This window comes from Mustela erminea, chromosome 15 (genome assembly GCF_009829155.1).
Source record: "Mustela erminea isolate mMusErm1 chromosome 15, mMusErm1.Pri, whole genome shotgun sequence".
Lineage (NCBI taxonomy): Eukaryota > Metazoa > Chordata > Mammalia > Carnivora > Mustelidae > Mustela > Mustela erminea.
In genome coordinates this window covers 29,103,915-29,117,468 of record NC_045628.1, presented here as the reverse complement: position 1 = coordinate 29,117,468, position 13,554 = coordinate 29,103,915, and the positions used below count along the sequence as shown (strand labels likewise).

At 40.3% G+C, this 13,554-nt stretch overlaps 1 protein-coding gene across 1 annotated transcript in view; it reads right to left on the bottom strand.

Annotated features, from left to right (window-relative positions):
• Positions 1–13,328, bottom strand: part of OBI1 (ORC ubiquitin ligase 1) — a 44,598-nt gene extending 31,270 nt beyond the window's left edge. Inside the window, exons 1-2 of the mRNA XM_032314954.1 lie at positions 13,181–13,328; positions 225–360 (exon numbers count right to left, since the gene is read on the bottom strand). Coding sequence (XP_032170845.1) covers positions 225–360; positions 13,181–13,252 — 208 coding nt within the window. The 5' untranslated portion in view covers positions 13,253–13,328. The remainder of the gene's footprint in view (positions 1–224; positions 361–13,180) is intronic.
• Between the last annotated feature and the right edge of the window lie 226 nt (positions 13,329–13,554).

Here is a 13,554-nt window from a genome sequence, read left to right as displayed (position 1 = left end):
ATAGCCTCCACCATAATGTTAATTCCACAAGGCTCTAAGGTTTTTCATAGTGGCTTGTGCCCCTCATGTGTTCACTTACAGATTACCCAAATGACCACTCCATCCAGGATGACAGTGGCAAAATGACATCAGTGAAGATGGGCTATTTTAGTCTTTCTCCAAATATACACTATTTAGAGATTGTTTCCAATCCGTTTTTGTGTGTTTATAAAATAGGCCCTTACCAATAATCTCTTTGCAAGGATTTTCAGGCGTGATGGGGACTCTGCAAGCTGGACACTGGCTATTATTCTTCAACCACAAATCGATACAAATTGAACAAAATACATGGTTGTTGATGCATATGACAGGCTGACGTACCTTTGAAAAAAGAAACATTACTTTTAGTACAGGGCAACAGTCATAACTAGAATCCCAATAGGTTTAGTTTAGAGCAAACTCTAGTTTGCTCTAGTTTCTCTAGAGTATAGCAGAGTAGGTGCTTTAAAAGGAAATTATTCAGGATTTATAAAAACACTGGTTTATAACTTAAACAGCAAAAAATGTTGACAGAAATAATGACATATACTAAATATAAAAATCGTTGACTCCATCTATATAACCACAAATACTAATACATTTATATAGTCTTATATTTTACAAAGGGCTTTCACATGTATTTTCTCCATGTCCTGTGAGGTAAACAGAGTAAATACACCTCATAAATAAGGAAACCAAACTGTGAAGAAACCAGATGGTTTGGTCAGGATTAAGTAGGTGCTCTGACTGTGTCTAGTTGTTTTATAAGACAAAATAGAAGAAAGAAGTTACTTTAGTTTTCTACCTGATATTGTTTGTTTACACATTTAATGTCTATCTCTCCTATTAGAAAGGAAGCTGCATGAGAACAAGAAATTCCTTCATTTCATTCATTCCTAAATCTCTGATGCCTAGAAGACAGCCTAGTACACAGTAGGTACTCAATAAAAACTCATCGGATTAAGTAAATGCTATTAAGACAGTATTTAACATTAATTAGTTAGGGAACTGCCGGAGGTAATAATAACTTAATGTTCTTCAAGTAGCAAAAATTTTAAAATAAAAACCGAAATGACATGGAAATGTTTAGGCTTTCACTTGATTCACAAGGTCATGTTACTGTGGGACTCAAAACACATTATAGCATTTTCAATATTTTCCTGTTCATTTTTATTATTATAAAAATGCCATTTTACAGTCCTTCTACACTAGAGATCAGAAGATTAAGAGAAAACACAGAAAGTACTGGGAGAAGAGAAAGAATCACCACAAACTACTTATTTTTTTTAATTATGTTAACTTATCCACCATATAATACATCATTAGTTTTTGATGTAGTGTTCAATGATTCATTAGTTGCATATAACACCTAGAGCTCATCACAACACGTGCCCTCCTTAATACCCATCACCTGCCACCCCATCCCCCAATTCCTTTCTTCTGAAACTGTAAATTTGTTTCCTGGAGTCCAGAGTTTTTCATGGTTTGTCTCCCTCACTGATTTCAACTCGTTCAATTTTCCCTCTCTTTCCCTATGGTCCTCCGTGTTATTCCTTATGTTCCACATATGATTGAAACTATATAAGTTATCTTTCTCTGCTTGACATTTGACTTAGCATAATCCCCTCAGTTCCATCCATGTGAACGAGAATGGTGGGTATTCATCCTTTCTGATGACTGAGTAATATTCCATTGTATATATGGACCACATCTTCTTTATCCATTTATCTGCTGAAGGGCATCTCGGGCTCCATCCACCATTTGGCTATTGCGGAAACTGCTGCTATGAACACTGGGGTGCAAGTGCCCTTCTTTTCACTTATGTCTGTATCTTTGAGTTAGATAGCTAGGAGTGCAATTGCTGGGTCACAAAGCACTTTCTACAGAGAAAACGCTTGTGCTGCTCTATGTCTGCCTCAGAAAGATAATGAGTATTCATTAATTTGAAAGGGGGCTCTACTTTCAAAGAAATCACAGATGTATGGCGATCCATGAAAGGCAGGAAATTATTTTAAGTCTCACTGTAAAGAACTCCATGGTCTTAGCCTAGCTTTCCAAACACTAAGATGCTCCCTTGATTATGAACATTAACATAAGAAAACTAAACAGAAAAGATGATTCAGCATGAAATTAGACTTCCTTATGGAAAAACCAATTCTAATTCATTCAGTTCAACTAATCTGAATGAATGAATGAATAAATGAATAAGACCATGAAGGAAAGTTTCCCATACTCTTCTTCCAAAGTGCTCCTACCTATAGCAAGGACTGAATGCTTATCTAGAAGGTATTCCTTGTCAGAGTCTCAAGAGGCAGACAAGTTCAAATTTCCTTTACAGGTTCTGTTTTTTTCCTAAAACTCATGTAATTTGTCCAAGCTCACCAATATATATTTGTGGGTGTTTTCATTTCATCTTCAGTCATGAAATGCCTTTTTTTTAAAGAATTTATTTATTTATTTGATGGACAGAGATCACAAGTAGGCAGATAGGCAGGCAGAGAGAGAGGAGGAAGCAAGCCCCCTGCTGAGCAGAGAGCCTGATGAGGGGCATGACCCTGGGATCATGACCTGAGCCAAGGGCAGAGGCTTTTAACCCACTGAGCCACCAAGGCACCCCAAGTTATGAAATGTTTTAAGAACAAAAAAATTTCTCAAACTAAGTACCAGAAAGATACTGCCAAATCTATCCTATAGCTTCCTGCAACACACACACACATACACACACACCCTAAATTACTATAATACTCCAAGAAGTAAGTGTACCCCTAAATCAAAAAATTCAACTAAAGAAAGAAAAGTTATTTCCCTGGACTTTTAGAGCAGTGATTTAATCAATCGATCAATTTATTTATCTTTAAAATCATGAACTGATCTAAAATGGGTGAAAGCCAATGGTCAAAACATAAAACTGTGCACATTTGGAAAGATTCAAGATGCTCTCCTGCTTCTTACAGGCTTCCCTCATTAGAAGCACATTTAAAGGCAATCAGTATTTTCTATGTAACTAATTCCACAAAATCTCCCCAATCTAAGAAATGGATTTGGATAACTTAGTGGTTGGTGCTATCATTAAATATCTCCCCAATCTAAGAAATGGATTTGGATAACTTAGTGGTTGGTGCTATCATTAAATAAGGTGAGAAAGATGGAGGAAGAGAAAGTCTGAGAATCACCAGCATAAAAAATGATGGCATTTAAATCGACAGGACTAGAGGACAGCCTTGCATGGGCAGAGTAGCTGTGGACAAGGCATTCTATCAAGCAGAAGAAGGACAAAGAGGAACAGCCAGCAAAGCGAACTAAGAAGGAGGGGACTGTGCTAGAGGACAGGAGCATGGTCTTACAGAAGGCAAGAAAGGAGACTTCCAAGAGGAAGACAGTGGCCAAGCATGTCAAATAATAGGAAAATGAGCTTGGGTGGCTCAGGCAACTAAGTGTCAGACTCCTGATTTCAGCTCAAGTCATGATCTCAGGGTTCTGAGATCAAGCCCCATGTCAGGCTCCTCCCTGGGCATGGAGCCTGGGAAAGAAAAAGAAAGGAAAGGGAAAGAAGGGGAGGGGACGGGAAGGGAGGGGAAAGGAAAGGAGGGGAGGAAAGAAAGAAAAAATGAGCTTGATATTGACACAGAAATGACTATGGGATTTAATTATATGGAAGTCACTGTGATGTTACTGACAGTTTACTGTTTCAGTAAATGGTAAGAATGGAAACTTGACTGAAGGCTGAGAGACAGTGACAACAGAGAACATAGACATTTCTTCATGTTTTGCTGTGAAGGAGTGAGCGTAAGAATTAAGTCCATGGTAAGAGATGCCAAAGAGAATGATACAGTTAAGAGGGGATATTAATGATGGAGGAAGAAGAGGAAGGATTAGAACCATAGGCAGCAAAATCCCTAAAAAGTCAAGAGGGAATAAAATCCAATGCACAAAGCAGAGGTTTTGGCTTTTAAGAAACTGAGGATCTGTCTTTCATTGTAACAAAAGGGAAGGCCAAGGGTGTCAGAACAAATGTAGAGGGGTTAGAAGATCTGTTGATGGAAAAATGAGAGAATGTTCTCATGTTCTAACTACTCCAACTGCTTATATTTTAATCATTAAATATGAGGAGAGGTTACCAGCTGAAAGTGAGAAGTGAGTATCAATATCAACTTGAGAAAGTAGAATAAAGCAGCTATTTTGAAAAGCAAGAAAGTAAATTTACTAGTAATTTACAATATAGCAGGATTGCCAAACACTGTTGAGTTCCTATTTGAGATCTGCAATTTTTACTATAAACAAAAACCAATTAACACAGGTGTGTATTTTTCTTACTAATTTTTACCTATTCGGTTTCAGGCAGGAAGCAAATAAATAGATGGGTTCACTCAGAGCTGGATTTTTGCGAAGGAGAAAGAGAGAGAAAAGGGACTGATGATAATAAATGACCATGGCTAACAAGGGACATGAGTATATGAGTGGTAATGATGACAATGAAAAAGTGATATTCATGGAGTCAACGAACTGGTCTTGATAAGGCTGAAGTAATGCTGGAGAGTAGGTATGATGAAAAGAGGATCAGAGTTAGATGCTTAGAGTCAAAATACCAGAGGTGGTACAGCTGCTTTCTTTAATGTTTTTTTCCTGGGCCATCTCATCTGGCATAGTTCTATTTCCTCTCTTAATCTCATGTATCACATGATGTTAACATCTTTTCTATGACAACTCCTGAGAACCCTCTGTAACTGGACCTCAGTAAGTGGCAGAGCTTAAGCTTTGAGAGACAAACCTGGGGCTAACTCCACCTCTGCCACTTGAGCTGTTCGACCTTGAGTAAGCCTTTTAGTTACAATGAGCATAGGTTTGTCTCTGAAGATAGTGGCCTAGTATACTTTTCATCCAGGCATTAAGATTTAATAACGTAAAGATAAAAACACAGAGGGTTCCAGATAGCAATCCCTCAAAAAAAAAAAAAAAAAAAAAAAAGAGAGAGAGAGAGAGAGAGAAGGAAAAGAGAAGGTATCAATATTACTGTCTCTGTGCCTCGGAGCCAACTCCATGTAAGGCTCTTGTAGCTTCCTCAATCATAATATGTCCAAACCTGAACTTTGTCTCCTCCACTCCTTATCCAAGTTAATAGCACCACCACCTCATTACTTTAACTAAAATACCCAGCGCTCGCTCTGACTGACCCTTTTTACTTCGCCTCACCATCCAGCTGGTCACCAAATCCTAGTATCATATAACAAGTCTAAGTGCCCAGAGATTTTAAGATGCACCAATATTTTCTGTACCACAAGAAAAAAGAATGAAAAATGCTGCCAATTACAAAACGCAAGATGCCATCACTTGTAAGATACAGCCAGGTTTCAAAAAAGTTATAAAGTGGAAAAATTATATCCCAGAATTGTCAAAACTTGGCAAATCTACCTCTAAATGTTTTTTGCTTTTACTTTTACCTGTCATGTATCCCTTCCTTTCCATCTTCACTTGAATAATGGGTTCAGGTTCTCATGGTTTTGCCCATGGATCTAGAGCAATGATCTCCCATGCAAGCTTCCTTGCTTCCAAATATTCACTTCTGTCCACCCTTTTCTTTCTTTCTTTAAGATTATTTATTTATTTGTCAGAGAGAGAGAGTACGCACAAAATCACGGGGAAAGGGCAGAGGGAGAGGGAGAAACAAGCTCCACACTGAGCAAGGAGCCCGAAGCAGGACTTGATCCCAGAATCCTGGGATCAATGACCTGAGCTGAAGACAGACGCTTAACCAACTGAGCCCCTGTCCACCTTTCCTACTAATACCAGAGCTATCTTTCTAAAATAGGAATTAGCAGCTTTCACTGCTCTCCTGCAAAACAGCAATGATTTTTCCCTGTTCACAATTCCAAGCATAGCATTCAAAGCATAATCTGGTTCGTAAACAGCTCTTTCATCTGTTATTTCAATACTTGATATAACCTATACTTCAACCACACAGATCTACTTGATGTTCACCAAATTAATAGGAACAGGGGAGGCTCCTTTTTATTGTGCTCTCATTTCTTAGGTTGACATAACCTGCTGGTCTCAAGCTTCCCCATCAAAAATAGAATCTCCATCAAAATAGAATCCCTTCTACCTTTTAAGATGAAAATAAAATGCTACCTCTTCTAAAATGCCTTCATTAATCCCTTTTAGAATTAACTGGGTCTTTGTCTGATTTTCATAAGGGTATTCTTTCTGCACTGATTTAATGTTCATTTCTTTCTGAACAGTACTTAGAAAGTTGCTTCCATCCTGCTTCCCTATTAGATTTCAGGCTCCTTGGGGGCAGCAGATGAACATCCTCATCTTTGTATGCACCAATAGCACTTGATATAATGCCTTGCACACTCTAAAAGTGAATTCTGATGTATTAAAATGAAAGGCTGAATTAATGATCCTAAAAGCATCTCAGGAAGCAAAAAAGTCAATGGCCACTACAAAACTGAAAAAGCCAGAAGTTTAACCTTCCCATTTAATATGCCAAATTCTATAAAAGAACAGCCACAGGCAGATTACTTAGCTCTCTCCGCTAAGACCATTGGTAATACCACCACAGAAGAATCATTTTCACTGTCTGATACCTGGTATTGTCACTGTCATTGTGTTGGAGTTTTAAAACAGCTGACTAATTTCTTTGGACCAAGTACTTACCAGATGACAATTTCTTTTCTTTTCTTTTCTTTTTTTTAAGATTTTATTTATTTATTTGACAGAGAGATCACAAGTAGGCAGAGAGGCAGGCAGAGAGAGAGAGAGGAGGAACAGGTTCCCTGCTGAGCGGAGAGCCCAATGCGGGGACCCTGAGATCATAACCTGAGCCGAAGGCAGAGGCTTAACCCACTGAGACACCCAGGCGCCCTCAGATGACAATTTCTAAATAATGGTTTAAATTTAGCTTAGGAGAAAAAAAATCTATAAAGAAATAACTACTAAAACAAATGACTTATTATTTATTTGACTATAACTTACAGGAGCAAAATACAAAGAATCTAGCCTTCCCTCAATTCCTGTCCACCCCTCTTCCTCTACCCAGATCCTGGGATATACAATACCCAAACATGCACATAATTTTTCTTAATATAATCTTCCTGAGATGCAGAAATAGTTGTAAGTTGCCTGTTATTAGACTTTATATCCAATTTACTCTCAATGAGGTCTGTGGCAATAAAACAGTATTCTTATGAAATAAAAATACTGATGACAACAGCAAGTGACAAGTACAATTTCCAAACTCATCTGGAGTAAACACATCAAAATGATATTCTAGGGTAATACACCCTGAGGCTGGTGAGGAGGAGGAGAGAGAGAAGAGAAAGCAAGGTATAAAAAGTGGGCTCTTCTCACTGGACTGGGCCTGAGGGGCAGTCCTAGGTGCAGAAAGATTAACCCTAAATCTGTAATTCTACTGAGTAGTTTTCATTTCTTTTATTTTAAGATGTTTCAGTTTTAAGAGACCCTACCACCAAAGCTACTTTCTTAAAAAATAGAAGTACCTGAGAGGAGTCAAAAGGGGTTATACTCTAATAACCATATCATCCTTGACTCACTTACTAGACGGTACTATACATTGGTTTATTAGGACAAGGTTTCTCATCTTCAGCACTACTCGTATTTTGGACCAAGGAACTTTTTGTTGTAGGGAGCTCTCCTGTATATTGTAGAATGTTTAGCTAGCACACCCCTGGAATAAATCAGAAACATCTCTAGTCATTGCCAAATCTTTCCTGAGGGATGAAATCCACCCCCACCCCTTTGAGAACCACTGGTCTAGGATATTTACACGAATTTCCCTAATACCATGGCCCTGGTCGTGTCAAATTCATTTTCAGCTATGGAAACTGAGACTCAAGGAAATAATAATACAGGTTGTAAGTAGCAGAACCAGTATTTAAGCACCATCCATTGTGACTCAACTGCAAATTGAGTGCTCTTTCAAGTAAGAAATAGATTTTTCTTCTTAGGCAGTTAGTAAACACTAGTCTGAGAGGAAAAAAATAGAGGGCACATGCCTGAAAGAAGCAAAAGATTACAGTGAAGACTTTGGGATCAGTGGGGGCTGTAGAAAAGGGGCACTGATAAAGGTGATGGGAGGGAAAGACAACTTAACCAACTGGCCTGGCAATTACACTTAGTCAACTCCTCTGGTTTTTTTTTTTTTTTTTTTTTAAAGATTTTATTTATTTATTTATTTGACAGAGAGAAATCACAAGTAGATGGAGAGGCAGGCAGAGAGAGAGGGAAGCAGGCTCCCCGCTGAGCAGAGAGCCTGATGTGGGACTCGATCCCAGGACCCTGGGATCATGACCTGAGCCGAAGGCAGTGGCTTAACCCACTGAGCCACCCAGGCACCCCTCAACTCCTCTGTTTTTTATCACCTTTGCTAGAGACTAGAGCTAATCTTTCTTCAAAGAATATTCCTTCTTGCACCTATGTCAAAATTTTATGGGCTTCATTAGACAAGACCTAGAAAGACTGTGAAAAAGAAGGCTGAGGTATAGAAATGATGGTAATAGCTCCCCCACTATCACCAAATTTGGGAATTTGGAACTTTTCAAAATAAAATTTCTTGATTGTTTTTGTTATGTTTCAAGAAATATTTGGCTCTGGATCAAATTTTGGTCCTAGAACTTTAAAACTGTGTGATCCTGAGAACTAAGTTCCTTAAATGCCTATTGGTCCAGGTCCCCATTTCTGTCTAGGTAAAATGAAAGGTAATACATTTTGCCCCACCTTTATCCCTCCTTAGAATGCTTTCAGGAATCTTATTTGTTTAGTAAGCATGCCAGCTATTACATACCAACTTTAAAATTACTACGATATATCAACACTTTTTTAAAGTTAATTTTCTCTTATGCTCTAAGTATGTTTAAAAACCCACAACATTATTACACATTTTTTAAAGTGTCTGCATTCTTTAAACTTAATTTGGAAAAAAGAAAAGTGTAGTCCATGTGGCTTTTTTCAAAGCAAATTACTTGTGACAGTTATGTACAAGGCTGTTCTTAAATCCACTCCTGGGAACTAAGAGGCAATCAGGACTCCAATGTGGGCTCAGTGTACTGAGGCTGATAACATGCTGGCCAATCACCAGCCTCTGATGAACTCTGATGAATAAATTTAGTCAACCTAGAATGAGGACTCTAAGTTGCATAAAGCTTTGTACCTAGCCTTACCTTGTTAACATTTTTAATCAATAATATGGGTGGAAAGCAAGACAAGAAGTCCTCCCTGGGCGGGGGTGGGGGTGGGGGTGTGGGGAGATTCTTCTTGTGGTACTCTTACCTGGAAACAGTCCACCCTATTACTGGACTCTATAAGAAACAGACACCCCACAATCGAAGGAAGCTGATTTCATCTCAGATTATTGCAGCCAGAGAGCTTGCCCTTACAAAAGTATAAATCTTAATATTGCAGAGTGACATAAAGCCTGATTCCTTTCTAAATGAAAGAGTTTATATTTAAAGATTTGCTATTAGGGTGCCTAGGTGGCTCAGTCTGTTAAGCCTCTGACTTCAGCTCAGGTCATAATCCCAGGTTCTTGGGACTGAGTCCCACATTGGGCTCCGCACTTGGCGGGAAGCCTGCTTCTCCCTCTCCCCTGCTTGTGTCCCCCCCACCCCCCTCCCCGGCCCCGTCAAATAAACAACAACAACAAAAAAGATTCACTATCATGTCCATTCATGCCAACAAAATTCCACTTATATTTAAACTCAATTTATATTTATAAATTCCACTTATATTTAAACCTCAATTTCAACTCCGGTTTCCAAATGATTTCAAAATACTCTGGCTTATTTATATTTATTTTAAAGTCTGGTATCCCAAACTGAACTCATACTCAAGTGAGGAATAACAATACAATATGCTAATGTTAAACACCATCATAAGTCTAGCTGCTTGGCACTTCACTACAGAACCTCCTACATCCTTTCATAAAACTAACTAGGGGCCACATGGGGAGACATGTCATTCATGGAAAAATGCAGACAAAGTCAACAAAGGTACTACATGCAACAGTCATTTGATTTCACAGCATGAATCCTAGCTGAAGAAACAAAAGACTGGAATTATCTAGAGATAAACTGGTCTGTAGCAATCTGGTGCCAGGACCAAAATGTCATTTAACAGATATCCTGAACTAGATGAGTCTATATTTCTGCTTGCTGGCCCACTAGCCCAAGGCAAAGGGAAAAAATTAAGGAGGAACAGGCAAGAAAATGTGTTACACAAAACTCATCCCACAGGATGTATACCTACATTCTTCAAGCCACACAGAGCTCTTGTGATATTGGCATGGTTCCTAAACATTGTTGGGCAGAGAATCCACCTTTAAGACTGAGGTAGAGACGGGCAGAAAATTCAAGATGTCTAAACTGTCTAATTTTAAGTACATTTATAAATACAAAAGGTAAAGTATTGACAATGTGCATATTTAGGCTATCTCTACTACTTCTTTACCTCTCTGTTCTTCCCCATCCCACTGAGCATCTATATTTTCTACTTAGATTTGAGATCTCCCCTACCCTCACTTTCTCCTTTAAAGTAATATGCATTTTTTTTCTTTACTGTGACCTTTCAGGGATAATGGTCCCTAATTCTGTTGAATAAGCAAAAGAAAAGGATCCTGCTGATAGTGAGATTTGGGGACAAATAATGAGGGTGGCAAAGGAATGGTTATCTGTGTGAGGGCTAGGCACAAAGGACCTTAAGGTAGATCTCAGAGTTGGCTGGAGATGCTGTGTCAGGGAGGTGGAAGTAACAAAGGGAACATGGTACTTACTACCCCAGATTATGCTATCTCCAGTACCCCCATACCCCCACGAATTCCAGTATGTGGGGAGGGTAAATGACCCAAGCATATCAGATTTGCTTTAAATATACAAAAAGCAACTGTTATATGGAACCAGTTAAAACCTCAGGACGTACTGTGGCAATTTCCAGAACAGGTATCACGACATTGGGAAAGCAAATCTTCATCAAGTGAGTGCACTGCCTCAGAAAGCAACTGGGAAGAACAGTTACTTAAAAGGCTGGTTTCCTTATATGAGGGCCTGTCTCAGCACCCATACTAAAGGTAACCATTCATTGAATATTATTATGTTCCAGACCTTATGCTAAACACTAACATGAATTACTTGATATAATCATCCCAAAATGCAAAGAAAGATGTTGCTACTATTAACCATTCCCATCTTACAGATGAGGGCACTGCTCTGAAAGAGGTTTAGTAAGTTGTATAAGGTCATGTAGCTAGTAAACGGAAGAAGCTGGAACTTACGCAGTCTGAACATAGAACTCAGGCCTTCAACTACCACACCTTTAGATGACAGTTTATAAATCGTTCATCTTTTATTTGAAGATTTAATTTTAGAACACTGCTAACAAATGTAGGGGAAAAAAGAGAGAGAAAGGAAGGGAGGGAAGGAAGGAGATCCCAAAAAGGTCTGCTCTCATGAGTTTTTAGGAAGAAATCCACTGAAGACACAAAGGATAATGATAGAGGTTGAAACTATAGACTATAAGCCTTAATTTTCTCATATTTAAAAAGCAGGGTGGGTGGGGGGCAAACAGCCTATCTGTCTCACAGCACTGGTGAGAGGAATTAATGAAGTACTTAAATACACACAAAAGCATTCTGTAATCTACAAAGCACTATACTCTACTAGTATCATTTCTGTTACACACAAAAAGCATAGATAGGCAAAATCAACCAGGCAGAACACATTTTCAACACAACTACAAAAGGGCCTATTAACTAATGGAAACTAGATAAAAGCACAGAACTGAGGCCACCTAAAAATTATTTCCCAAGATGTTTCTATCAGCTTTTAATGCTACTGCTGGGAGTATATTTACTCAGAATTTAACATATGCTGGTGGGATGTCATACCAGAATCCAAATGTAAACTAGCAAACACAAACATCACCTCCTCCTCCCAGCTATGTAAGTAAGGCAGTGGCAGCAAATGCCAGCTCAAATACCACCTCCATGCAGCCATCCTGGATTTCTCCAGTCAGAATTGATCAAGCCATCCCCTATATACCTTCACAGCACATCTGCTATTTCCTTGGCATTTCATTCTGAGGAATATCAAGTTATCAGTTGCTTCCCAGCCTGACTTCCTACTCCTTGAACTCAGTAAATTTCACACAGAACGCCAAAGACCTAAGGCAGAGAACCATGTTGGCTGGCACTCAAAGGTTGGCTCTATGAAGTTTGTACGTCTCAATTCTGAGTAGGTGGCTGTAGTTTCAGTCTGCATTTTAGGGTAAACACAGACACATCACAAACGTAAAAAAAAAAAAAAAAAAAAAAAATACAGTCTCTTCTCCTTTCTTGATCTCTGCGTTAAAGAAATGCTCTTTTAAAAGCCAAATGGGAGGCACAAACGGAAACGGAAGGGCCGGCGACTGCTTTAGAACCTTCAAAATCCCGTTGCTAACTCAGAACTACTCTCTCCTACCTAGTTTCACAAACACAGCCGGCACCTTCTGCAACACAAAGAGAGGGTATTCTAGCTCAAGGCTGATCCGTTCTTGGGAAAAAAAAGCCCAAGCCTCTCATTTTAAACACCACTCAGGGGCAGGTACTATTTACCCTTCACATTTTGAACCCAGAGCAAAGGCCACTCTAAAGGCTGGGTTAAGCAGAGGAAAGGAGGTTTGGAAACGCTCAAGACTCCCCGGCTAGCACTGCGGGCAGGCCCAAGGACAGGAACACTCGCGCAGGGGTCTACGGAATCCTGGGCAAGGCTCCCAGGAAACGTGCTTCAATGCGCTTCACTACACGCCACACGGGCGGCACCGGGGCGGAAAACACCGTTGTGATTCCTTTCCGACGAGGCCTCCTTCGACGCCGGAGTCGGCCCGGTGAGGCCGCCGGCGGACGCAGAGCCGCTTGGCCGCCCTCCCTCCAGACCCCAGGCCGCTGTCATCCTCCTCCAAAAGGCACACAGATGAACCTAGTCATCACGACGCGCTCCCTCCGTCCCCCAGGACGCGGCCTCCCGTTGCCTGAGGAAAACGCTGGTCAGCGTCTGCATACATCTCGGCGCCTCACGCCCCGTCCCCGCCACACACGGAGACCGCCCTGGGCTCCGGAGGGCGACTTCATACCCGACCCTGTTTCGTATTAGTGCCCAGAATCACCCATTACCTTCCCCAAGCAAATGTGGCACGTGATGGGCAGAGTGAGCGACAATGTAACGTTCTGCACAGTCTGAGCCATGGCAGCGTTCAGAATCCCGCCAACACGGAAGTCCCGCCGACGGCGGCTTCTCGCCGCGTCTGGGGCCGCGCGAGGCCGGCTACGGCAGCCCGGCAGGGCCATAGCCCGCCGGGAGAGGAAACGAAAACGCGCTTTCGAAACGCGCGGTCGCCAGGGCTTTTTTTTCTTTCTTTCCTTCCTCCTTCCCTCCCACTCTCCCTCCCTTTCCTCCCTTCCTTCCTTCCTTTCATTTAAAAAAGAAAGAAAGAAAGAAAGAAAGAAAGAAAGAAAGAAAGAAAGAGAGAAAGAAAGAAAGAAAGAAA